The 27,360-nt window shown below is 40.8% G+C and overlaps 1 protein-coding gene and 1 long non-coding RNA gene across 2 annotated transcripts; one reads left to right on the top strand and one right to left on the bottom strand.

Moving 5' to 3' along the window:
- Positions 1–637: 637 nt before the first annotated feature.
- FOXN1 (forkhead box N1) lies at positions 638–21,761 on the bottom strand. Its single transcript, XM_009514764.2, has 8 exons — positions 21,642–21,761; positions 19,389–19,892; positions 17,053–17,163; positions 10,993–11,120; positions 10,088–10,184; positions 3,983–4,190; positions 2,919–3,446; positions 638–903 (listed from the first exon to the last, which is right to left on the bottom strand). Exons 1-8 carry the CDS (start codon positions 21,759–21,761, stop codon positions 638–640), a joined length of 1,962 nt encoding a protein of 653 aa, XP_009513059.2.
- On the top strand, positions 3,274–6,603 carry LOC135316063 (uncharacterized). Its single transcript, XR_010375509.1, has 4 exons — positions 3,274–3,906; positions 4,010–5,296; positions 6,316–6,376; positions 6,488–6,603. It is a non-coding gene; the product is annotated as an uncharacterized LOC135316063 (long non-coding RNA).
- Positions 21,762–27,360: the final 5,599 nt, after the last annotated feature.

Raw genomic sequence — 27,360 nt, 5'->3', positions numbered from 1 at the left:
TTTAAATTTCTTTTTAAACACAGTAAAACTTAGACTTTTCATTAAAGTATATTTGTTGCTTTGGTTTAGTCTGTCAGCAGCTAGTCCTCTATCTTCTAATACTTGCAGCATTTTCAGTTTATGTTCTTGTTTCTCAAAACCCAGAACTTCTTTCAAGGGGACTATAAATGTTGAAATATGCAGATTATTTTTTTTTTAGTGGTCTGTGGCAGATGATGTTGACATCATGGCTCCAGGAAATAAGTTAGATTATTGTTTGCTTTGACTTCTGTGTTTGTTTGCAAGCAGCTTTCATTTAAAAAAGAAGAAAAAAAAAAAAAAAAGGTCATTAAATCATTTGGTTTCCTCTTATAGTCATTTGTTTCTGGAAGATGCAGAAGACGAGTGGCTTGATAAAATGGTGTTGACCAGTTCAGCCGTTAACAATATTATCTTTAAATAGTTTTTTTTTTAAATTTGTTTTTAGTATGCCTGTAAAAAATTATCATGGTAAAGCTACACATCCTGCGGGTGAGTTCTGGAAAACGGTTGTTCTTATTCCGATGGATGCATCTGAGCTGACACAAATCAGGTGGGTAAGTGCGTGTGATAGCCAGGACTGTAGTTAGACAAAATAATGATTATGGTGGCACGTGGTTCACATTAGTGCAATGGGTTTGGATCCAGGATTACTTAGGTAGGCAGGAGACACTGTGTCCAGTTCCATGAAGGCAGAATAGAGAGTAGTGAGCTGTAGGTCGGGTAGGTTGCTGTGCGGGGTTCCGTTCTGCATGCTGGCGTTGCTGCTGCTGTTCTCCATCTGGCAGTGAGAAGGGAAACACTGGGAAGGCGTTGGGGATGATGAAATGAGAACTAGGGGATCCACAGCTAGGCTGTCATCTTTCAGCTCCTCCCAAAGATTTCCTGTAACAAAATGAAATTAATTGATTCGGCTTTCTTTATATATGCTTTTTGAAACATTGTTTTACAGGAGAATTGGGTAATCATATAGTTGTGCATGCTGTGTGTGTAGGTACTCTTGATCACCTGGGACCGAGAAAGGAAAAGACTGTGTAGATAGAGTTTGTCTGTCTCCATAATGAATTTAAATCGGGGAGAAAGCAGCATTAGTTTAAGCAGTTAATTAAGCAATAAGTTTCACTTGATAATTGGCAAGATTCTGTTACAAATGTATCCTTATGACGAATAACTTCTATTTGAAAAAAACCCCTTATTTTGAAAGAGGAAATTGCCTCTGTTATCTTTATAAGGTACGGAAAGTCTAATGACACTTTAGGGGACAAATCTGCAAATAATATTGCTTTGCAGCTGGCCTTGTGTTCTTATGGGGTAGCGTAGTGTTCTCTGAATTGCAAACTAAATTACTGGATATGTGATTGACCTGACAAATCAAAAGATCTGTAATGTTACTTTTTTTTCTCACGTGTACCGAAAAGTTTCCTGTCTTTCCCTTGAGCGAGTGTATCGCAGTGAAAGCATTAAATAATTTACTGCAGGAGGGCTGGATTTTTCACATTCTTTGTTGAAGATTTCTTCTTGGGGGGCAGTGGCAGGGAGGCTGTTGCTCCAAAGTGATACCTACTCTCTGCAGGCTATCAGATGGGAAAATACTTTGCCCTTTTGCTAGAATATGGGGTTTGATTGGGGGTTTTTAAAAATGTTTTTAAGTGTTTGTGTGTATAATGATTTTTTACCAAGAGTGCAGGCCTTGTCTTAAGTACTAGGACCTCTTAATTTGAGATTAGGTAAGTTTAGAAAGAAAGAAAGTAAAAAGCTCAGATAGGATTAAGTAATTTAAGGTAAAGGGCAAGATTAGAGGGAAATTGGAATTGTACCATATTGGTGAAGCATACGGAATACTCTCAGTACAAGTGAGCGTGCTCCAGATTAACTGAGTAAAGTGGAAAGAGGTTCAGAGAAACGAATGGAATGTGAGATCCGGCTGCCTGAAAGAGGAGGAAGCTGAGGATGCAGAAAACTGCGTTGTTCATCTTGGTAAAGCAGTCTGGGCGTGGCAGGATTGCAGACTGTTGTGACAGTGCAGTGGCAAGGCAGTGCCATTGCTGAGTCACGTAGGTTATGACGTCTGTGGTTTTTTGCTCCGTCTTTCAGGTTGCTTTGCGTACCACTTCTGGCTGTGCAGGAAGGCAGTTCTTGCGTGGTTTTTGGTACAGCAAAAGCTTTACCATTTGGAACCCACGGTTTTATTTTATACATATACATACATAAATATAGATATATATGCACACATGTAAACTTGGTGGGGTTTTTTCTTATTTTTGCATGGAAAACCATGTTCTTCGAGTTCCACATCCCATCCATTCAAGATGATTAAATTATTTAATATCAGGAACTTTACTGTCTGTATGACATGACTAAATATTTAAGAACATACTGCAGAAAACATAACTGTTCAGGGCATAGGTCATATGAACGCCTGTGAAACTTGTGAAGGAGTAAATGGCATTCTTTTGAGCAAAGGTGTGGAAGGTGTTTGAATAAATATTGATAACGAAAAATGTTAACATGTTAATTGAATCAAAATTATTTCTCTTTGGCTCCTCACATGACAGTTCTTGATATGCACTAAATAGTTGTGCTTGAGTAGTTTTCAGTGGAAAATGTGTCTGAATTTAAAAAACACGTTCTAAATAATGTATTGCAGTATTTAATACCAGCAGTCATAGCCAAGAGTAAGCAGGGTTTTTTTAAACCCTGGGTGTAAATCTGTAGATTTCTTGGGAAACTTTTTAAAGACACAACGCAAAATTCCGTGTTGTGCGAAATAGCATAAGCTGGCCCTTGTACCAGTGGCAAGGACAGGAGTTAAAAAAGGAGGACATAAATGCGTCTTACAGAGGCCGGGATGTGGTGTAATAGGCCTGACTCTGCAGAATAAAGCCGCCTTAGATACGTACCTTGGAGATCAAAATCAGTCAGGGATGGATTCAGAGCATCGATATCATTGCTGAGATCTCCTTCCTGCAGGAGCGTGTCCTGCACTGTCCGGGCTGTGGAGTGCTCCGTCAGCATCTTCCCCCCACAGCTGGGGGGGGTCTGGGCCGGCAGCGGAGAATCCTGGGTGATGCTGGGCTGCCTTCGGAGCTCGCTCTGGGCCTCCCCAGAAGGAAACAGGGTCTGAGGGTCGGGTGACTGCTGCATTAACGTACTTGAGATTTGAGGAAAGCCCTGCGGTGATGTATAGCATGCAGTTTGCTGCCCCCCGAGCAAATTTGGTAATGGGTTCTTGACATGTAGAGCTCCTGATGCGTGGATGCTGTGTAATGGCTGTGGGATACCGGAGGAAAGAGCGGGCTCGCATATGGAGTGGGACTGGGCTGCCATCTGTCTGGAATGGGATGCACTTGCAACGCCGGGCGGACTGCAGGACATGATTGAAGATCTCAGCTTTTCACTTTTGTCGCCTATCAGTGTGTCAAGTTCTTCTGCAAAACAAGAAAAAAGCCCATGACCGACTTACTCTGAACAGAGCTGTAATCTTCGTAGCTTGCAGCTAGAATTTTAGTGTTCCTCAGGAGATGGGGGAGTGGGATGGTGAACAAAAGGGCTGACCCATGTAAGATAAGAACTCTGAAGCCTGAAATGTTTTTCTAAATGTTCATTGCCAAGTGAGTATGTAATAAATTGCATTTTTGCGGTTAAAGGTTGGATACTTATCAGCTGATTTCAAATTTTATTCTATAGTACTTATTTCAGTGTTGTTCTTAGCTTAAAGTTTAGTGAGATGTCCGGGAGAAAGTTTTATTGGTGAAGCTTCTTTGTGCCTATTTGGAAGCATTCACATAAACCCAATTCTACTTTAATTAATTCTGCTTTTTATTTTTTCTATTGTTTTACCAGTCGCTTTATAACCAGGAAAAATTCTTAAATGCTTTCCTAACTCAGGTATGAATTCCTCTATACAGCTTGCTGCCTATTGCAAAGACAAGTTCAGGGAAGCGCTGTTACTGACATTACTGACCTGGCTTTGCCATACTCTTCCTTACAGCAACTGGGTCTTTCCTCTTCCATTTCTGAAGCTCCTCCTGCATCTTATCGATTTTGGCTGGATTCAGAGCCCACAAACAGCCTTTCCGAGAAGAATTGCCTGACTTGTTTTCAACTTTCTCAAAGCATTTGTTCAAAGATAAGTTGTGGCGTACAGAATTCTTCCAGCCATCTGGAGCTGTCTGGAAAAACAAATCCAATCTAAGAATGGAACTTCAAGAAAAAAAAACCAAATAAATATATTTCTCTATTTTGACTGGTGAGATTATAAGAAAAGCTGCTTATAGGTTATACTTTCTACCATATGAGACTTGTACAATAGAAGGAAGCCACAAAAATGTTACAGTCGTGTTGTGTGGGAAGAGAGGAATCAGATAAAATAGTAACTGATCTTCTAAGCAAGAAGGCTGGCCTTGTCAGAGGGGCTGCTGAACTCTTAAGAGTGAATTTGCAAATTACAAGAATTAAGTGTGTAAAGAATTATATTCTAGAACTGTGAACCAAAATCTTATTCTATTTTGGAACACCTAGAAAATTTTCAAACACTTAACTGAAGGTCTACGTGCTACCTGGACTCAAATGAAGTGTCTGGGCAGACTTCAAAGGGATTTTGGCTGCTACCGTAGGTGTAACTTTGTATGCTAGCCAAGTAGATAACCAAATGGTTTAATCACAAGCCCTACAGATGAGATACAGGTTTCCACATCTGATCACGGCATCTCTTTGCCTTGCATTTATTTTTAACTTAGTATCGGAAGCTGGAAGGTTCTTTGAACTGAACAATACATATAAGCTTCCTTAAAATGATTTCTCTATTTAGGCTGTTTTGGATCAATGAGGGAAACAAAATTCCCTCTTTTCCCTGAGGACAGTTTTGCATTCAACTGCAAGAATGGAAAGGAAAGAAAACCTAGCGCAAACCCTCTGTTCATGCAATTAAATTTTTGCGGTCTTTTTATTTTCCCAATTGCTTGTAAAAGAACTTTGAAAATTAATATTGCTGTAAGGGGTGAAGAGAGATATACCCAGTGAATGGTCACGCTCAGATTCTGATGGGAAATGCCTGTTAGCTAGTCTGAAATACTGGTCTTGAAGAAATGGCACTGTATCCTTTTATTGCGTGTAAGTTTTTCTGGTGTTTATTTGATTTCACTCATTTCTGCTTACTTAGTCACGCAGCCAGAAGACGCTGCCCGTCACATGAAGGCTTTGTCAACTAGTGTGCGCGTTCGTATCAGAAGATTCCTATTGTAAATTCCTGGTGTGTCACTTCCTCGCCTTTCTTTTGGTGGGTACTGTACAGTGCTGTTTGTGTGTATCTGAGTAGAACTATCTTCTTAAAAAACCCAAAAGGGAGCAGGAGAAATGACTCGCTCCATAATGGTAGGAAAAAGCCTGAGAAACCCAACTTCATTGTCCGAGGTGCAACTGCTGGTCCAGGCAGGCTTCCCCCGTCACTGGAAGACCACTTAAAAAAAAAATAATTGTGGCTTTACCTGTGTCAGTCAAATGACATTCTTTCCAAAAGGTCTGCATTTGCAGAGATGAGAAATCTCAAGAGAGAGACTTGAGACCTCACCAGATTACAAAGAATGATCTTCCATACTAGTGTATGTGAGGCCTTTTTTCTTTTTTTTTTTTTAAATCAATTTTGGATGCTTTTTCTTTCCTTGTTTCCAAAAAAATCCCCTTCTGTGTGTCATAAGAATTGAAAGAAATTAAACAACTCTCTGACGGGTGAAGTTGTCTATGTGCCACTATCAATTCATATTCATCGGTGCAAAATATTTTTCATCATAATTGTTTATATCAACCACAGAGAATTACTGAAGAGAGAGCACAAGAAGTAAATAGGATTTTCCCTAGTCTTTTTAAAGAGGTTAAAACCTAAAATTTCCCTTTTCTGTGCATTAAGTTTCGTTTCCATTCTCGTGCTTTATTGGTGGGGATCCTTCTCTCCTAGAAAGCCAGCTTTTTGATAGATTTTCTAATTATTGCCTAGTGTAACAGATTTCCTCCAAGACCATCTTTTATAAACGGATTGTGTCCATTTTTGCTCTCACATGATACACCATGAATTTCTGAATGTACTTTGACAGAAATTCTGCTTTTACCAGGAATGTAAAATCTGTTCTCTCCCAGCTTGTGAAAGGCTGTCTTGAGGGTTAAGGTGTTAGAAGCCTTGCTGAGGAATTTGAGGGTCAAATTTAGTACTTTCTCTCCTCATTAAAAAAATTAATCAATGGTGGAAGTTAAATATGTGTTATTTACTAAAAAAAGAAACACTTTCCCTTCATGGCAGCACAGTTTCTACCCTTGTGGCCCACCTGATGTCAGCATTTCACTACTCTCTCAGCCAGTTCCACAGGTGAGACAACAGGGGTTTCTATTTGAGAAAAAAACCAACAAAACCCCCTTTAAAGCCCTTTCTGCCATAGGGTGATGCTAAAGAGAATAAATCAGATTTTCTCCCTTGCAGATCATATTCAAGTTGCTTTCCGGCAGTTCCAAAAGTCCATAAAACTGCCTCTCCCGGGTGAGATGTGGACTTTACTGAGTAAGCTGACCTGAAAGGCTGTTCCTGTGTCTCGCCCTGCAGGTGAGGCTGCATGTACCTCTGTATCTAGACGGGATAATTAGTGTTTCTGCTCAGCACCAGGGAAGGCGGGAGTGGCATGTGTTTCACAGAGGTTTTCAGAATGTGTGGGGGTGTGAACTATGGGATAGTTTTAGAAAAGTAAGAGCAAGAAGTACACGGATTTATTCTGGAGACTGCTGCTGGGAGTTGAACAGGTTCTTGCATTAAACTTGGTATTGCTGAGCAGCGCAAAAGAGCCGTTCACCCAGGCAGGCCCCGAAGGAATGCTCCGGTGGTGTGTTACAGCTCTGTCACCAGTGTTTTAAGTTAACATCTGAGTGTCTGTTAGCGAGCTGAGCTTTGGCTACTGAAGTTGCTCTTGTAGAAGTGGAATCTCCTTGCTATAGCTCCCTTCTGCCATTGCTGAATTCGGCATGGGGTGGATGAAGCTGCGTGGAATTTGGCGCTGCAAGAGAATACTTGCTGCTCTAAGTTCCGTCAGACCACAGACCTTTCTAACCTCTTGGACCACTGGCAATAACTCCAATTAACAAGATTAAAGCTTTCTGTTAGACTCACTAATCACTACAAAGAAAAAAAAAGGATGACAAGCAAAAAATATTATTGTACAGAGCCATTGATCCTGACCGCCTCTTGAAGTTTAAAGAGTTCAGTGATCTTGCAAAACCCTTTCTCTTTAAATCTAGGTCTCAAGAGAAGGGAGAGGTACATCAAAGAGTAATTCAACTTTAGCTGCGTAGATGGTTTTTTTTAGGACGTAGGAGTTGGATTGCTCTGTTTCAACTAGAAATGAGATTGTTGCATCATAGAAACTAAATTTGCTGTGGCAGCGAATACAAGTTAATTTGACTAGGCTTGTATCATCTAATGTCTCCCAGCAAGATTCTGTGTTCACTTGTACTCTGTTTCTCTCCAGCTTAAATTGCTTCCCCTCCCCCTGTTGTGCCCTGCTATTTAGTGAGTTCTGGTAGCAACAACAGGATGTTCTGTGCTGGTTTTTATATTACTTTATCTTGCTGAAGACCCTCCAAAAAAAGGGAGGATAGAGGATATTAGCTTTTGCCATATATTGGTTATTCTGTGGGCTGCTGTAAAGACCAGAGGTAGACGGGGCATAGTGCCTGTAAACACAATATTTGCTTGCTTAATCTCCCCTGCTTATTTTAGGGATGTTTGGGATGGAACTATTCAATCATTCGCCTGTATTTGTAAGTAAAATGCAGAAATAAAGCCATGACAAAATAGTGAATGTTCCAGCAGTACCCCCTGCGCCGTTCTTTTCCTGTCATGCATACGACAGCAGTAGCCTCATTCTCAATGATTTTTAAATTAAGAAAAAGACATGAGGATCGGGGTGGGACAGGGGGGACGACCCAAACCAAAACGCAACCCACCACCAAAACACACTCCCTGTGGAACAGGCAAGTTCTGATAAGAAGGGAGAAGTTTAGATTAGGTGTAAACCAGCTAATTTACAGCTGTGGTAGACATCCCTGCTGCAGAGATGAGCATGTGTGTACCCACATCTATGCGTACGCAGGCGGGCAGGCATGAGCACATGCCTACCTGTGCACTGAAACATCGCAGTGTGTGGCTGAGGGAAGGGTGTACATCTCCCTCGGGTTTCTGCTGCATCAGAGTAACAAACTCCACGAGTGGGAAGGTGACGCCTGGCAGAGCCACGGTCCTGTGTCTGAGGAACTCTGCATGTGTTGGCAGCAGCAGCTAATCGATTGTGTTGTACGACACAGGAGAATTAATTTGAGATTGGTCTGATGGACAAATGTGGACATGCCTGTAAAACTTCTAATATTCCCACCTCTCTGCTTGAAACTCACGCTGTTTTTCTAGAAGCCAGTAGTCAGATGAGAGTGTGTTACTTTGCTGTGGATCCCATGACTTGTGCATTATGCTGAGAACGTGGTTCTGCAAAGTGTCAGTTTCAAGATGTGGCCCCGGACATTTTTCACAATCCTCAAACTATTTCCTTTGGATTATTAATATTTCTTGCAACTAGTTGGTAAGTGCATGGAAAATAGAGTTAATATTCTGTTAGGGACAAAACACAGATCTTGAAATTTATTATTGGTTTGAAAATGAAAAAAAAATTTACAGCTACTATGTTCTTGTCCGTGCCGTTCTACCCTTCTTCCTTTCCCTGTTTAGATTGCCGTCGTTACTTAAGTGAGTGTGTGCTTAGCCTAAAAATCAGTTGTGTCCCTGGGACTTAACAGAGTTAGTGTTTCACATTTGTTTCAGTGGCTTCTGACCAGTCATGTTGTGATGCGATACTTCTGAGTTATGGTGGAGGTTTCTTTATTATTTTCTCCCTTATCATGCTTGTAACAAATAGTGATTCCTCTGGGAGGGAATCTGGGAATACAGAAGAGTGATGGATCCTAACAGTGCTTCCTTCACAATGACGTGTATTCTTTTTCTCTGATTACCGACATGTTTAATTTTTTTTTATTTTTGCGGGCATTATTTATCCTCAGTGTCCAAAACCATAATGAAATTGTATCAGAACATTTCTTTGTAGTGACTGAGAGTGACACTCTTAGTGTTCTTTTCTTCATACAAATGTTTGAATTGCCTTTCTGTAGCTGCTTCAAATTTGGTTTAATTGCTGCATGTGTACTTGCAGCAGGAAACAGGACTGGCTCACGTTGCTTTATTTTCATTTTTGGGCCTTGCTAACAGTTGCAGGTCACCTGGTCTGGACTTTTAGTGAGATGTTTTTGAAGAATCAGTGATGATAAAGCTCTGTGTTGAGCAGCAGCTGACAATTCTATTATGGCTCTTTTTAAAATATTAACTGTAATCCTCCTGCTCCTGGATCATGTGCTGACTAATCTCTTTCCACTTGCATTCCAAGTGCAAGAAACCATTCACTTATAGCATGGATTTAAGTTTCAATAGTATCTGCTGCAAGCCCTACACCCTTACCTTCACCAACGTTACTGTGTAATTATGAGCTTAGTACCATTTATCCCATATTACACTTTCCTCTGTACAGTGCATGCAAGTGATGAAGTTGCCTAAGACGGATATCACAGCTCAACAGAGCAAGATAACCTTGAACCTCTGCTTCCCCACGAGTCTGGAGGTGCTACTGATGGCAGAGGAAGCCACAAGACCAGTTCTGCCTGTATTTGAGATCCGAGAGGAAGGAATGGATGTCTTTTTAAAAATATTTATCCTTTTTATGAGTTATTGGTGAGGAATGGCCACTCTTACCTGCACGGAGTTGGAACAGTTCTTAATATCTTTTTGTGTTAAATATTATGATGTATCACATTCAAATTTCTGCCTAGGCCTAAAATGCTGGGTAGTTTGTGACCATGAAGGTATATAGCATGTGACTGATTTGATATTAATCTACTAAGAAATCATCCCTTTGCACAGATTGAATCCCCTCCCTTTCCCCCTCTGCTGCCAGGTAAGCTTAGAGAGATTCCCCCCCCTCCCTGTGGAACTCACCTTAAAGTAAGGGAAGTGTTCCGTCATGAAATTGTAAATCTCACTGACTGGCAAGCTCCCTGTCTTGCTGTTTTTGAGTGCCATGAAGATCAGGATGCTTTAGGGAGAGAAAGAAAAGTGTTTTAGCCTGTTCTGCTTGACTCCTCAGAAGCAAAGACGGCTGCTTTTCATGCTGTGTGTAATTACTCTGGCTCTCCCTGTCATACACCAACGATGCTTAAAGTTTCCACTCAGTTGTTTATAAGCAATCTCCTGACACTGCTTAACGTCTAGAGGTGATTGCCAAAGCTCGTATAGGAGGTCCAACCTGGGTTTAAAATAAAGTAATAGAAAGTGGAATCAAGACCCCAGCCTTCAAATCTGTCTAGTGTGTTGTATTTATTTGAGGTTGTGTTTGAATGCCTAAACTGATAAAGGCCACATGGAGAATATCAAAGTGACAGTGACAGAAGGTATAATTAAAATTTAACTGTCTGATCTACTTTGTTAGACTGCTGTTTGGGGGCTAAACCTGTGTGGTGAGTGGCATATCTGCTATGTTTTCTAGGCATTTCCTTGCCTTAGTAACTGGAGAAAAAAAATTAGTTTTAACAGAGGTCTTAGAAGAGACAGCTGAGTGTGGTTAGTCTTGTGCTGATGAAATTTGCAACACCTGAGATTTTGTATTAGAGAAACGTCTAGCTTTTGTGGGGGTGATCAAGACTGTTCACATGCTTTACAGCATTTCATTTCCCTCTGCCTTGGCCCCAGAGTCTGGAACATCTCGTGATTCATACAAACAGGACAGAGCATACTGGGAACAAGACAAATAAGAGTAAGCATGTTATTGCAAATTAGGCTGGAAATGGGCCATGGGTAAACAGTGTATTTCCTGTAACATAAGGATTTAAAAAATATTTTATTACCTGTAGGAGTAGATGGGTTTGGGAAATAGAGGCTGCTGGGATTCTTGACTGCTTTGAGGAGCAATTCTTTGGTAAGGGTAGTGCGAAGAAGTAATGTAAGTCACAGGATAGCTGCCTCCCGAGGGATACTGATGAAACAATGAGAGAGATGTTACTTGGCTGAGCAACAAGCTCTCAAAAATATTTCTTTTGTAATAACAGTATTAAACTATTTAGTCTGAGGATATTGTCCTCTGCCTACATTTAATAGCTGTTATGCCAAGTCAGAACCAAAGTCTTTCTAGCGTGGTATTGGAAAGCATTAATATGACTATTAATGCTTAAGAAGCAGAAGAAACAGGGTGCGTGTGAGGAGGAACTCACTGTCTTGTTGGCTGTTCTGAATGGAAGTATGTAAAAAAGTGCTTTCTTGTATTATTGCCTGCTCTGCTACTGTGTTCTTGTGAAAAAATGGGAGTCACTATAGCCTATTAATTTTTTCCAGATAATTAATAATTTTATAGACCTAAAGCACATCTCCCTTCAGCCATCTCTTCTGTAGTTGAAGTATCTGGGCCTGCTCAGCCTCCCCTGAACATTGCACTATGTAGACAAGTAAATTAATGGTGTAATTTTTTTTTATATAAATACAAAACACCCCATAATAAAGTACTTCAAACAATGTGCATCATAGAAAAAATAAGCCTACTAAGTAAACTCACTAAAAATATAGGAAGAAATAGGGAAGTTTAGACTGAGCCTTGTTTGGTTTGTGTGCTGGGTGGGGAGGGATGCAACAGGGCAAAAATTGAAACTGTATAAAATGTGCTCCTAAGAGACTAGCGTCCCAGAGCATCCGCTCAATTTGCTGTTACCAGCCAAGGCAGCAAAAAACCCAAACAACAACAAAATCTTCAGTGGATGGCATCAGAATATATATAAAGTGAATGTATTGTTGTAGAGTAAGTTATAATGTCGTTCCAGGGGTCAGGAGAGTGGCACGTGAGCCATTTCTCAGAGGTGGATTTCATATTGCCTGACTCGTGCTGAAGCTGAGGCTACTCTCCATAGTCATGGCAAGAAACAGGGTTCTCCAAGAGGCCGGGGCATTAAGTGCTCGTATCCACCACCTCAAGTAGCTGCTTCCCCCCCGCCCCCCCCTTACCAATTTCTATATCAGAAAGCTAGAAAGAATAGCCAGGACACCTAAAGTCAGATAGCATTTATGCTGCCCTCACACCACCCCTAGGGACTAGCAGCAGAATGCTACCTGAGACTGAAATGCTAAGCTAGCTCTTCAAGGGATCCCTAAGCCTGTCCAGCTCTCAAGACACACTAAAGAAATAGCTGGCCTATCAGGCGATCACTGCGATAGAAATATGCCAATGCAGAAAAATAGGTGAAGGAGAGGTGATAATACATAGAGATAGCCTCGATTGCATCAGAGTTGCTGTAGGTTTGCTCTTAATTTTTGAACAGAGCAGCTGGTCGCATATTTTTCTTTCCCAAATTGCAGTTTAAACCTGCTGGCAAGCAACTTTCGAGAACAAAGACACGCTGCCCTGCTGAGGTAAGATACCATCAGTTGGCTCTCTGTGAGGCAAAGGCTCCCACTGAACTTGGAGCTCAGTGTGAGAGGAATTTCTGCCTCTTACAGATGAATCTTTCCAGATGCCAGGGCTCGGGCATGGCCAAAATTAGGAGTCGTGTCATCTGCTATTAAAAAAATCTACCTGCATGCCTTCCCTAGTGCTCAAAGGTTGCCAAGCCCTGTTCTAGTGCTGGACTGCTTACCTCTACAAGTCCTGTGTCATGAGGTTTTTATACTCCTCTGAAAGATTGTAATGTTGCTTTTGAGATTTGTTGGGAAAATTTCCTTGGTGTAGTTAGTTTATACGTCTCCTTTATTTCTTACTGTCATTCCTGGTTTTGGACCAAGGGCTTCTGTTGCTTTTCGTCTTTGTTCCCTTAAAATGCCTGTGAGAGGTTATCATGTGCTTACAAAACATTCATAGGTGATTTATGTATTCTGGATTCTGAATGATTTATTTTAATTTCTCAGTAATTTTATTGTTGTTGCTTGAGTTTTTGCCTGTTTGCTTTTATCTTTCTAACATTGAACTGCCTGAAATGGAATGTGGAAAAACACACTGAATACACGGATTTGTTTGCTACAGTAAGCAGGGTGAGAGAAATGAGACGTACATAAATAATCATGTCCTGCCTTGTTACACTAAATACCAACAGAACTGCAGTCTCCAGAGCAGCTGTGAGCGAATTTCCGTGTGCGGTTCTGTGCTGCCTGCTTTGTTGCGTTGTGTGCAGGCTTTTCACCAGAGCAGAAAACTGGGCAATTCATACAATAATTTTGATTTTATTGGTTTCAGTGGCTCTTTGAAAGGAAGGGATACTAAGATGGGACTGGTTGTGATGTTGCCACCAAAGGCAAGAACGGGGCGTTTTAAGGATTATTTCTGTTTTATTGGTTTCATTACTCCTTTTTGAGGAAGCAGAGGCTGGGGAATGGTCTGGTATGACAGGCTTGAGCTGGTTTTACAGTCGCACAACTGGCATGAAAGGTGGCCCTGTTTTATGGTGGGTGGGTAAGTGACTTCAGTAGGTGTCTGCTGTTTCTTTCAGGTCAGTAAGAAGTAATTTTTCCTATGAGTCATCATGTGTGATGTGTCCAGCAAAGGGGAAGGTGAGGCCATTTTATCATTTGGACAAAATTAACGAAGGAGTTGATCTCTCTCATCCCTTTAATGAAAAGTGAGGTGTAGTTTGAACATCCTTCACTTCAGGCTAAAGGGCCCGTTCTCTTGAGTGTAACTTCCTAGCAATTTAAATTGCTCTGCTCCATGCAAATTTGAAATGTAAAGTATTAATACTGGAGCTGCTTCATGCAAAAGATGTTATTCCACTTCTTCTCAGCCTTGTATCACGTGTTCTTTCATTTCCCAGTATCTGATTATGGCACATGGACAGCAATTCTACCTGTTACGGCTTTGGCTGCATATACCTTTTGGTTTTCTTTTCTTCCTCTGATTAGTAGAGCATGTTGCCATACTTTTACTATAGTAACATTAAGAAGCACAAATATTGAAAAGTCTAACAGAAACGTGCTGCATGCAGGAGATCTGTCACCATGCCAGCCTGCAGGTGGATGGAGGACTTCCCTCTTAGTGCTTGTCATGTCTTGCCCAGCAGCTCCCAGAAGGTGTGTTTCAGCTTTAATTTTGTAGTTTTTTTGAATGTGGTTAATGCCAATGTATAGAGATCATGCTGGTATCGAATCAGCATTGGCAGGGGAAGGGTGCCTGCTTCAGAATGAGTGAAGAAATCAAGAAATATTGGAATGAATTAACAAGCTAACTGGAGTTTCTGCTGAAGCCACATGCGCAAACCTGACATTTATACTGGTGCTGTGGCACATCCACAATGTCTGCACTGCAGCCCCAGTGGGGAACTGGTTTATATTTGCAGCAGAGCTTTTGTGGCAAGTTAATCCTTTATCTGGGACCCTTTTCTTCTAAAATAACAATAATAAAAGCAATTGATTTGTATGTCAGGGTGGTAGTGTAATATCTCATTTCTTTTTATTCTATTTTAGTTTTATTATTACCTTTTATAACTTCTATTGAATTTCAGGCTAACAAGAAAAAAGCAAGTAAATCAATTACGATGGTGTTGATAAGAACTTAGAAGATAGTTACCTTTCTGCCACATTGCAGGGGAAAGAAAGATACAGTAAATTCTGGCTAGTGGAATGCCAGAGTGGCAGGCAGAAGAACAAGCCAGGAGTGAGATTATTCTCTAGCCATGTTTTCTGACTCAGTAGAACCACTTCTTTATGTTATCAATGCCTTTTCACACCTGTTTACTTCTCACATGTATTTCCCTGTACGCTTCTCAGGCTTTACAAGGCTACTCACTGAGGACAGTGGACACAAGCAGCCCTTTGTATTGAAACTGTCTGAGCTCCAGTGGTAGCTGGATGCCCAAAACAAATTGGTCTGTCCTTGGGCAGCGCCCAGCTGGAGAAGAACCTCTGTGCCCCTGAGTTCCTGAGGTGATTGGAACACAAAGCCCACATAGTGGTCGGGGGCCGGCCACAGCTGCGGGCATGGGAAGGGAAAGGTAACAGGGACCTGATTTTAGAAGGGTACTTCCTGCAAGCATTGGTACTTGGTGGGGCTGATTGAGCTGCCCTGCCACACCAGCCTGTCCCGGACACAAGCAGTTCAGCAGGGCTGTAGAAGCCCCTGAAGCTCTTCAGGGGGTTGATAGAGTCAGTCCTGTTTTATTCCTCTCTATATCCGAGGGGTGGTATGCTGTAGTCATGAGACATCTTCCTTTAAGTTTCAGTAGACAGGTGGGGGATTTATAAGCATAAGAAACACACACTTAAAAATATGCAGATCCACTACTGAGGTATGAAATATTTTCATTCTTCTTTGGTAACGTCTTACAAAACTCTAACAAATTAAATTCCTAAAAAGCCATCTGTGATGGATGATTTAATTTTATCAATGATCGTGAAATTCCAGCGTATGTTTATTCTTGTTCTTTATGGTCATTCAGAAGTTACTTAAATCTCCTCTTAAAGAAAATCATGCCAAAAATAACCTTTCTTTTCCCTGACTAAATCCTGATGATGAATGGTGCGATTACTATTTCAATGACTCAGGCTAGTAACACCGTGTGAATTCACAATCCCAATGAAATATCACACGGTAGCCTGTGTTTTGTTTTCTCTGCACAGTTTTAAATCACTGCTCTGTTAGTCACATTTTTTGTACTTCTTGAGCAAGTTGAATGAGATGGTACAGTTGATTCCACAATAAGAGTCAGCAGTCACTGGGATCAAAGGAGTCGTAACTCAGGTGTGAGCTTTTATGTTCAAATATTTTATACATATTAATTCCCTGTAAGTTTAAGTCAGTTCTAATGGTTGGGAGTTTTGGTAGTTGTGCTATTTTTCTATATGGATTTCTGCCTATATATCTGAAAAGTCCTCGTTGCCTTAATTTCACCTTAAATAAGTTTGGTGGGTTTCTTTTGTTTGTTTTTGTTTTAAATTGGGTGTTTCAAGCATAGTTTTATCTCCTCAAACGTCTTTCTTACTGAAAATTTTGTGCATTGCAGATAACAGCACAAAAGAGGAAAATTTCAATGCATAATGAAATCATTTAAAGACATTTCAGAGTCAGGAAAATTACTTTCTGTGAAACACACCCTCCCTCCATGCCAAGTTCTCAAAGCTCAGTAGGCCACCCTTGCTCACCTCTATACATATGTACTAGGATCACATGTCAGATTAAGGTACGTATGTATGATTTTCCAAAGGTGCTGTGTCCATGCTGCTTTGAAAATACGAACTGACGTGTATTCAAATGACATCTGAATACACTCAAGAAAAACCAGGTGTCAGTTACTCCTGTGCATTTTTAGTATTAATATTATAGTTGCATTATGGAAGAACAACCTTAGTATTGTGTGTTCTCATGCATCATCAGCATTATTGTCAATTATGCTTCAGCTGAATAATCTTTCAGGGGATGATGTAACAGTCAAAAGATTGTGAAAGAGATGTGGGTGCCGTCAAGCACAAGGAAAGCGAGCATCACCTTACTGTCAAAATTCTGCTTTAAAAGTATTTTTCTGTTTGACCTGAATTTTAAGTATACGGTCACATCTATTTAATTTTTTATTTTGAAGTTAAAGCACAGTTAATTCCATGGGTTCCTGAAATGCCAAGGGTTATGTTCATAATGTATTTTGTTTCAAAGCCAATTTTCTTGAACATAATGGTGAAAATATAAATAAGCAGTAGCAAAATTCTGTTTTTACAAGGTGTTGGTTTTTCTTTTTTTTTATCCTGGATGACCATTTAAAAATGCATTTAGATGTGGTGCTTTTGAGATCTCATTGTCGTAAACAAAATGTATGTGTGCAAACATGGCCCCGCAAACACAACTTTAGCAGGTATTGTTTTGTCTGCCTTTCTGTATTATTACCATAACTACTATACCAGCCTAGTGCTAGAAATACAGGGGATTTTGGTCTGCATATCGCACTGACCTGATGGAAGGGATGTGAGGGGCAGTACATCTGCTGCACTTGAGGCTGATAGCAATACAGACCAGGCTGCCCTTCCAGCGGCGATGTCCGAAGCTTGATGTCGGAATCCTGCTAGAAAATATTTAAGGCAAGAGTTATTAAAGAAAACATCTCAATTTAAAATAGAATAATTCTGTTAGTTACCATTCTCATTTGTCTTTCATTATACTTACTATTTATTTGGACTTGATTCTGTCACAGTGTTACATAGAATTTGTTTTGTATTCTAGTGGTGCAAGAAGAAACATTGTTTCCTGCGTTTATGTAATTACAGCTTGAAAAAGGAAATCCCAGTCCAAATTCCATACAAAGAGCAATTCACAAAATGTCAGTTTCTGTTTATCTTTTTTCCCTCTGCACCCAACTGCATGCTCCAGCCTGGGTTCCTGCATGTGCACATGTGCCTGCCTCTCTCCTTCATACTCTGATTTTATCTTGCAGACTGTCAGTACCTCAAGCTGACGCTGGAGTTTTGTCATTAGGTAGAGGGTGAGGTCTATAATGCACAGGAAAGAGGTGGCAGGGGAGACTCGAGCTAGGCTGACTACTAAATTGGATCAAGGTATAGGAAATACAGTAAGAATGTGGTTTATTACGTTTATTGCCACAGCTGCAGAAGAGAAGTCTATTAGATCTGAATTTCTGACAGGTCTGCCCGGCTGCCTGTCTGGCTTCCACACAGGCCTTGATTCTGTTAAGGGCTCAGGCTCCTGGATGTTGTGTGTTTCTGTCTCGGTTAGAACGCGGAGCACACCGTGCGGTGCGGGTGGTAACACCCTCTGCTTCAGAAGAGCAATTCAAACACACTGCACGCCAGGCAGAGAGCTAGAGAGAGCTGGTAATAAACAGTGCGGGGAATGATGTGTCTTAAGGAGCGTCCTTGTCCATGCGTCTGGTGACTGGCTCGGGTTCCTTCCCCCGTTAAGTGTTAAGACACTGACGGCCAGGAATTCTCTTCTGAGAGCTGATGTTGTAGACATCTTACTATCTCAGGGAACTAGCAGCACTTATCCTTCTGTTTTAAAACAAGGCCATAATGACCATCATTTAAGGTATAGATTAGTGTAGGGGTACATAAGACTTGGTTCGATATCCTGGCACCAAGCGAATGCCATGCCCAGTATTAATAAATGTCCATGCTATTTTGGTGACCATAAGCCAAAGTTTTTCAGAAACATCAACCTGCCAGCAGCGTGTAAGCTGTTTAGGAGCTTTGGAGTTGCGTGCTGACTGAGCCAGGGGAGACATTAACAAGCAGCCAGCCTTCGGAGTGCTCATATGTACGTGGTGAAGGGCTCCTGCAGTGCTAGCTTTACGTGCTCCGCATCTCGCAGCCCAGGGATTTGGGAAGAGAGTGGGAATTTTTTTCATCAACTGCTTATAGGTTTTGCATTAAACTCGTCTGACCTAGATGAGTATTTATCCAGGAAATAAGAGATTTAGATCAATTTCCTCCTTAACCTGAACCTTAACCTGAATGGCTTCAATCCCCAAGTACCCTGACAACATCCCTCCATTCCCTGGTAAATTGTCTTAATCCAATTAAGATATATTTTTTTAAACCCCTCTTTCTTTTGGTAACCCTTGAATTCTTTGCCTCACAGCAATTTAGAACCAGTGGTTAGGGCCCTCTCCTGGCAGATGCAGACACTGTTTGTCTGTACTAGATTATGAAGATATGCTTCACACTTCGGATCACAGCAGAGATGCCTGGTGGAGATACTGGCGGGTAATTTACCTTGTTTTTCAGGGATCTCTATGATGCCCTAAACAGGCAGTCGCCTCTGTCCAGTATGTGAATTAGCCCAGGTAACTCTACACTGCACATACCATAAACAGATCTTATATTTAATTTTAAGTAGCACTGATGTCTTAGAGTTTTTCTTCTATCTGTGTCCAGAAAAGGCAGGTCAGCCAGGGTGGTTGTAACAAATCTGATACATATGTCCTGATGCTTGAAAAAATACTGTTTTGTGAACTCTTGTGCCTTGAAAATACTAGTTGGTGACAACTACTGATATAAAACCTGTTGTCGGGAAGAATTTGGATATTTAGGATGAAGGTATCGTGTCTAGTGGAAAATCATTTGTCCTTGTGCACCTTTCTGAGGACTGTTTTTTCAGTAGGGAAAGGCCATAAAATAGCAAAACTGACAAATAAGTATGGATGTCTGTCATGAGCTCTAGCCTGCAACTTGACAAGAGACTAAACGTCCACGTAGTCACATTAAGAAATAAGAAAATAATTCCGAAAGTATATTTTTGCCATTGAAAATGGAAAAAAGAAAAAATACTGACCATGACTTGTGAACTGTGATCTTGACTGGTGTTGCTGTATTGGAGACTGGTACACCACGGTTGTTCTGTGGAGATGTTGGGAATGTGTGTAGGAAATGACTCTGACTCGTCAGGGCCTGTAGATCCTGGTAAACCCTCAAAGCTGTCGATGCTTCTGGCATTTTTGAAGGGTGAACCTTCTGGTGGGAGAGCTTGATGTGCCTCCTGGAAGACATCTTCGCTGATCTGCCTCTTGTAAGGGTGAAAGGGGTTTCTGCTGCTCTTGAGAAACCTGTCATAATTTCCTACTGTGCTTTCCTCATAACTGTACCGTCTGAATTTTTCAGTACTGAAAGACGCTTTAAATTTGTTCTTGCCACAGTGAATTCCTTGGCTTGTAGGGTATCTCCCATGAATTTGATCCTGGGCTGGAGAAGCAGGGCTGGGGCTGTGAGAAGACTCTGAACTCTTCCTTTCTGTCCTGCTGTCTGACTCATATGGTTGGCAGTTATAACTGGGATTATCCTGCAATGAATTATGGGCATTTATTTAGGATTAGTATGAGCAAATATTATTTTTATTATTGACAAAAACATACATTAAAATATATTATGGAAGAGAAGTATAAAATTACTAGTCCTAGCCACCTTCGTGCAGGGAAGCTCTAAAAGATCTAGAGGGTTTTCTGGTTACTTGGTATCAAAAACTCCTCAAAAGTAAATTAATAAAAGCATTGAGAAGACTGAAGTAATCTTAATTTGTGCAACTATCTTGGAAAAACAGGGCATCTTAGGTAACTATTGACTAGTAGGTCTGACGATTTCAGGGGAAAGATGATGTATGATCAAGTGATGAAAGATTAAATGTCAGGAATATGATAAGTGCAAGTCTTGTCACATGCAAGTTTAGTCAAATAATCTTGATCTCATTCTCTTATGGTGTTACAAGCTGCCAGATACGTTGTTAGTTACATCACTTCCTTTCATTAACATAGCCACACTCCCCCTGTGAGACAGGTAGGCTCTAGGCAGACATGTTAACCTTCTTCCTGTCTCATCTCCTCCCTTCCCTTTTGCACTTTAGCAAAAAGAAAATGACAGCTACTAAAGTGCTCTTTAATCTAGAAGAGAAAGGCTTAACGAGGACCAGTGTCTGGATCCTGAAGCTGAACACATTCAGCTCGGAAAATATGCGTGTTTTTCCTGACATCAGGGATGAGTAACGACTTGGATGCCTTTGGAGAAGACATGCTTAAGTCAAGAGCAGGTTATTGTGTTCAGTGAAGGGGCAAATGTAATGTTCTGTTACACAAAAAGTCAGACCAGGTTATCAGGTGGTACCTTTCCTCTTTCCCCGTCTAAACCCAAGTTGCTCGTACAGTATTTGAGGGGAACAGATAAAGGAATATATGCCTTCGTGGGAGAATCAGATTTCAAGAAGTTCCAAAGGGAACTTGCCGTAAAAGCCAGTGCTTTCTGCAGCGTGGAACATGGCACGTGGGTCTGTGTGTCAAAGCTGTTAACGTTTTGTCTGTCAGGGGTTCCAGCAGAAAGCAAATCTGACCTCAGGAGGCTTTTGGCTTTTCACAGGAAGTTGCTCAGTTTGTAACTTCCTCGCTCTCCTCTATTGTCCCAATATATGTGTTTATGATATCTTTTGTTAAGTAAGCATTTTAACCCCCCCATATTTAGTTATATTAGGCTGTATGAATGGCAGTACTGTCAATTCTCCACCTGAAATTTTCATAATAAAGGTATAACAATGGTTACTTTGCTGTTGTTTGATGAAAACCGCTGTTCTCAGCTGTACTTTTGCTATGAAAAGTAAATGTGGTGAATATACAGGCAACAGGAGAGAGATAATTTTATTCCAAAAAAGTCCCAAGGAGTTCTGTACTGCTTGAAAGTATCCTCTACTGGCAGGGAGTAGGCAGAAAGGCGCTGGTGTCTCTTGGTCTGTCTGCTTCTTTATTTATTTATTTTAGAAGCAGGATGAGAATTACTTTAACTGTTGCATTTTTGCGGGGTTAGTAGCTAGCTGGGTTGCCTGTTTTTGTTTTTAAAGGAATAAGATTTTTAAGCAATCAAATAGGAGATTTGGCATGGGGCTGAAGTTCAGCTCAGAAGAATAACTCAGGGTTCTACTCTTCAAGAATAAAACTTCCTGTGTTTGTTACATGTAAGTATGCTGAGACTTAGTACAGCGGTTGCTGAATATTGTATCTGAACTCATGCCGCTGGAGAAAGAGAAACCAAACTGGGTCATCTTACTCACATTTTGCTGAACGGGGGATACTGAATCCCCCTGTGTCTTCATGAGGTCTTGTCGGTCCCTTTCCAGAGCGTCCGAAGGAGAAAATTTGATATTAGATTGATCTTGGAGTAGTGAAACCATTACCAAATTCACGTCAAATAGAAATCCTGTTATGACAAAATCAAATTACAATAAATATTTTCTAAAACTTGAACTGTAGAAGAAACCATCTTGTTACGTACAGTGACTAGATGGCGTTAGATGTGCAGCTGGACAATAACCCATCCTGCAGAATTCCTAATGCAGCTGGAATTTTGTTTTAGCTCTCACAGAAGTGCTCTCTAGGCGCATTTACAAGGAAGGTGCGGTACAGAGTTATACAGATTTACCACGCAGTTTTTATAAAAATGAGCCATTACTTTGTTTTCTATAGGCTCATAAGATAATGAAAATATATTCCTTTGTGGTTGTGCAAATTTAGTGACATTGCTTTATTGAGAGATTGACATACAAGTGCACCCCCTTTGCTTGCAGTGGGACTGTATAAAATAAAAGGGTGTTTTTGCTATCATTACTTAGGCTGATGGTTACTACAGACTTATATTTTCACTTTGACCTTTTTAATAGTACCAATCCCTTCAGCCTTTTTGTTCTGTTCTGCATGATTAAATGTATCTGAGATACATAAATAACTTCATCATTCCGTACCCATTTTTGTTAGCTATATCTCCTCTCAAGTTCCCAATCTTTGATCTTTGGATATATGAGACGCATCTGATGGAGTTCTTTGGATTAAGAGGAACAAATTTAATCTTCTAGTAGTTTGTTTTCTACCATGTTTTTTCCCAGTCCTCATTCACTGTAACCATACAGGAAAACTACAAAAGAAGAGCTCACATCCTCCTCTTATGCCATGCACCTAGTGCTGCACCAGGTGGGCACCTATGTAAAGATGGCTCCTGTTCATAGTTTAGATTTCAGGTGTACAAGTCGGGGAGAAAAAGCCACTGTACTTCAAGAGTTCATTTGCAAAGTCTTTGCCACGTGTTTAAATGGCTGTTAGGTAAATAACTAAGGGGTTTATTGGGTTTGGTTAACAAAGATATATCACTTAAAGATGTGCAAAACCTTTTTTGCGCTTATAGTTCAAAGTGAAATCTGTATTTATGATGAGTAAGACTGCGCTGCCCAAGGGGATAAAGCACAATGGGGCTTGGAAACCAAGTATGAGGCCTATAGTAGTATATCAGGGAAAAAATGATGTTAGATAAAGTTCAGAAATGTCGTAGGTGCAGGCTCTTCTCCCAGCAGCTTGACTGGAGGCTGATGGGGAGGTGTTCTAACTGACGCTTATCTTGAAGGAAGCAGGTGGGAGAACTGACAACTAGGAAATACCTCTGTGTGTGTGTGTGTCTGTAAGTGTTCCATGCTGCCTGCCCTCTTAGTGCTGGTTTCCCACTTATCTGCAGGTTATACAAAGCTGTGTCTGGCCTCTCTTTTATACTGCACTTTTTCAGCCCAGCTGCCTAATTTGTGGTCTTAAGCATTAGAATTTTATTAAAAGCTTTTGTACAGTTACGATTCTTCCTAATGACTTCTGCGTTGCAAGAGGCGTTTGGCAACAGTCATAAATAAAGAAAAAGGAAGAGCTTGATTTCAAGAAAAGTAGATTAATGGAAATAAGAAAATGGGTAAGTCAAAAAGCTCTGATTGCAGACTATAAAAATGCCTGAAGGTTTTCTCTTCTCATTACGTTTACCATTAGGATCTGTGATGGAACCAGGTAAAAAGAAGCATTATCTAAAGGGTTCCACAGGTCAGAAAAGTCTGGCTCTGCTTACTGAAGGCCATCAGACTTCCTTTCTGAAGGCAGAGTTAATACATTGTGGTTATCTGGACAGTCAATACAAAGTCCAGGAAAACCAAATGATTCTTGTCCCCCGCAAGATTTTTGCGAGGTTCTGTTTATGAATTTCATGTTGCTGTCTCATGGAGGCTGGCAGGAAAGGAGTAGTCTTACTGCCATTTTAATCCTACACAGATTCTTCCCTGCATAGTGAAAGTGTTCTACTGAATATTAAATGAGAAGCAGCCTTCTCATTTAACTACAACAACATTGAGCTGATAACCTGCATTCAGTGGTGGTTATTTAATGCCTTTGTCAAGAATCCATTCCAGAGGGATCTCCCATATGGGAAAAATCCCAAGCCGATGGACACAGTGCTGTTTTCAGTTTTCACGTTTAGATCAGCACCGTTCCTAAGCAGGTCAGTAATAACTGCCTCTCCAAGTTATCCTTATCCTAGAAATGACGTGCTGTGGATACATCTTGCTGAGAGAGAAAAACCTCTGCCCGCGCACTTCTGACTTTCTAATTTTTTCTTGGAGCCCAAACTTCTCACTCCAAAAGCATTTTTGTGACTTTACTTTCACTAGTATGTGTCACGGCAGGCTATGGATACGGATAAACAGAAACAGCCACATTAACATACCGAAAAAGCTTTACTGTTAGTGTTCTTTGAGTCTTGTTTTTGTTTCTAAAATGTGCCTTAGAGAGAATAACTTTATTCTGTAGAAATAATATATAAGAAAAAATCAAACCACTGTGCATTGTTAATATAGATTTTAGTAAAGAGAAATCAGACCGCTTACTGACAAATCTTCTTTAGGAGGGAAGAAATTATGGTCAGTGGAGGCTGTCAATAATCAGGATTACAATAGAACGTTTGCAATAAATTGTTCCTGGGAGACAGGGAGCTTAAGGAAATTGTGGGCTGCCTAGGTGTAGGACTTGCTAAAGAAAACAATGATGCTTTGATTTGGGAAAAGTATCTGATTATCGCAGATGTAGCTGGAACCATTCCTCCCCAGCCCATGTCATTTTTTGCTTTTGTAAATGTTGCGTGACAATCCTAGGCTCCTATGATAAGATAACTATCTTTAAAAAAAGAAAATAGTGAGAAACTGTAACCTCAGCTGAGTCTTTGAATAAGCAAGGTAGCAGCAGCTGATCTATTAGCTCTGCATGACTGGAGTCCTGTGGCAGCAATCCACAGTTTAAACAATTCTTGGTTTTGTGTCTTTTCTGGATATTGGAGGGCATTTTGCCGGTGATACACTTCACCAGAGCTTGGCACTGGGCCAGCTAAGCAATCCGAACCGCTCTAAACGCTGTATGTTACTGTAAATGCCCTCTCCGTTCCTTGGGGCTGAGATCAGTTTTCATGAGAGGAAGGTGTGTTTGGATGTTCCCCCGTCCGTAATTCATTCTGCATGCATGCCTTAGGCAGCTCACTGATCCTTGCTTGACACTGCCTTGTGTGATCTACTCTCTTCTCTGCCCCCTCCTCAAAACACTAAATCATCCTTTCCTCTCCAAATCACACTGCTGTTTTCCAATGCGAGAAAGAAGTAGCTATTTGGGATTTTTTTTCCCCCTGAGTCTTTTATGAGCAAGGAGTCAGAGAAGCCATGAGGTTTTAGAATTCCACTTTTCAGTTTATAGTTAAAAATCTGCCCCCCCAATAATGTCAAGTTCCAGATATTGTAGAAGTGACCAAAATTTGTGACTAAAGCTTGCCAGGTTACAGGAATATTTCTATGTGTAATTATTTATATGGGAATCTTTCAGAAGAAAAGGAATTTGTTAATGAGAATCAGATGATTATGTGGCTTACAATGAAGGCAAGACCTTTGTAAGCTCATTCCTGACAGATTGACCCCAAAGGCTGTGCTGGATCATGTTGGTGATAGCTATGATTGCTTTGTTGATCTCTAGCATTCGTGTCACTAAGCCTTGCCCTATTTTTAGCAGACATTTTCAGGATCAGGGTTTCAGTCTGTACGGCACAGCACTAAACTGTGCTTTAGCCCCATCAGTTTCTTACTGCTTTCTTGCTTCTCTTTATGGTATGTCTTGGACCTCGATTATAGGATACTTGAATAGCTTTTACAGAGCTTCTAAGGACTGTAATTTCTTCTCTCCTGAATTTAGATCTGTTTGTGAGTCTTTGTTTAATTTAACTGTGCTATTTTTGCTGTCTTATTCAAGGGTTCTGAGCTCAGTTCTCTCATGGTTAGCTAGTGGTTACTGCCCACATTTAGCTGTCTCTTGAAATAGCTGTTGCATATTTAGTGGGAGCACATGGAAAATAAGCTTAATTCATCAGGGCCAGAGCAGTGATGATCTCAAGTATGGGTGAAGAAAGCTTGCAGCTATGAGACCCTTTGTGCATCATATTACATGGGGCGTTTGCTACCTCTGAACAGTAACTATCGAGGAGGGAAGGGGTTTTGGCTACAGCTGCATCACGGCTTGCCTAATGTTGCATCTCTCCAGGTGAACCAATTCCTATGGAATAGTTATTCTGAGAGCAATGTAAATAACCTGGCTGTTACAACACTGGATGAGTTTACATGTAGGTAGTTGGTTTTCAGAACTCTACAGAAGTGTAGATTCTGCTCAAGTAGATCTGGTTGTGGAATAATTCCATATGAGTTTGGGTTTGAGACTTGTTATGTGAACTGACACCTGAATAGAATAGTGATGAACTTAATTTGATAAGTCTAAACAGAGCAAGTTGTCTAGTGGGGTACTTCAGGGTCTAGGATTAATTCTAATGTCATTTATTATTGTTATTAGAGATTTAACAGAAAGTAAATCGATTGGTGTCCACATATAGTAGTGAATTAGGACTGTGTACCTTAAGACAAATATTTCTGAAGGGAATTGGGCGTTAGAAACGTGGTGGCATCATGAAATAGCAAATGAAGTAATGACAAATGGAAAAATGATAAGGCAGCAGCCTGGATCTAGGAATTCTCTGAGAAATTGAAGAGCGATAGACAGCGTGTCTGCAGTATCCCAGGCCATGAAGAGGTCTACCAGTATTTCGGGTCACCTACATCAAGGTACTGAATTCACGTGGGAGCAGGATGCCATTTTTTAAGGAGCTCATTCCTGAATTATTAGGGCTTATTTCTTTTCATTAAAGGCTACCTGTAGGCAGGGCTAAATAGCAAGTGATCGCTGCTATTCAGTGTTACAGAGAGACTTGGGTCACTGCCACCGTGCCCAGAGACGCCTCTCGAGCAGCAGTGGTTAGGAGCGCTGAACATCCGGATGCTGCTGGGTGGGGAGAAAAGTGGAGTGTTTGTGGCAGGTGCATAATCTGCTATAGGAACACATTTATACAGTACTACAACTATCTATAAACAAACTCTTTCCAAAAAAAGGCATTTGTCCTAAATCTATTATATGGAAAAAACGAAAAACCCCATTTTAAAAGTCAGATCAGGACTTCTCTTTGCGGGGCCCAAATTGTAGAATATACAGAGAATGTCACTGTCACTGTGGTCTTTAGCCCCAGCTCCCATCCTTAGATCAACACTCAAGCCTTTCTTTTTTGCTTATATTTTATCCTGCATCTGTTACTTCTGACACCAACTGTGAGGAAGGAAGGGGCATGTCTGTCCCTGCAGAGGACTTTGTGGTTTGTTATATTTTCCTCCCCACCATTGCCTCTTTTCCAGGCTGAAACATAGTCATTTCTCACTCTGAAGCCATTCCAGACCTTTGGTTACACCTGCAGCCCTTCCTTGAACTACTTCTGGTTCAGCAAATGCCTTTCTGGGACGGGGAGGACCAGAAGGCACGCCATGGTGTTTACACAGCAGGTATTTTCCAAGTACACAGCGGTTCACTCAAAATCGAGAAAAGCAGACCATAGGCTTTCTCCTC

Source organism: Phalacrocorax carbo, chromosome 17, assembly GCF_963921805.1.
Source record: "Phalacrocorax carbo chromosome 17, bPhaCar2.1, whole genome shotgun sequence".
In the NCBI taxonomy this organism is placed as follows: domain Eukaryota; kingdom Metazoa; phylum Chordata; class Aves; order Suliformes; family Phalacrocoracidae; genus Phalacrocorax; species Phalacrocorax carbo.
This window is presented reverse-complemented; position numbering and strand designations above follow the sequence as displayed.

Bases quoted from the DNA above. Each gene is read 5' to 3' on its own strand.
- FOXN1 (XM_009514764.2), bottom strand. From the start codon at position 21,761: ATGGTTTCACTACTCCAAGATCAATCTAATATCAAATTTTCTCCTTCG. The intron at 4,191-10,087 runs GTGAGTTCCACA...TTGTTTTTCCAG, and splicing joins AACACTTCCCTTACTTTAAG to ACAGCTCCAGATGGCTGGAA. The intron at 904-2,918 runs GTACGTATCTAA...ATTTTGTTACAG, and splicing joins GACTGATTTTGATCTCCAAG to GAAATCTTTGGGAGGAGCTG.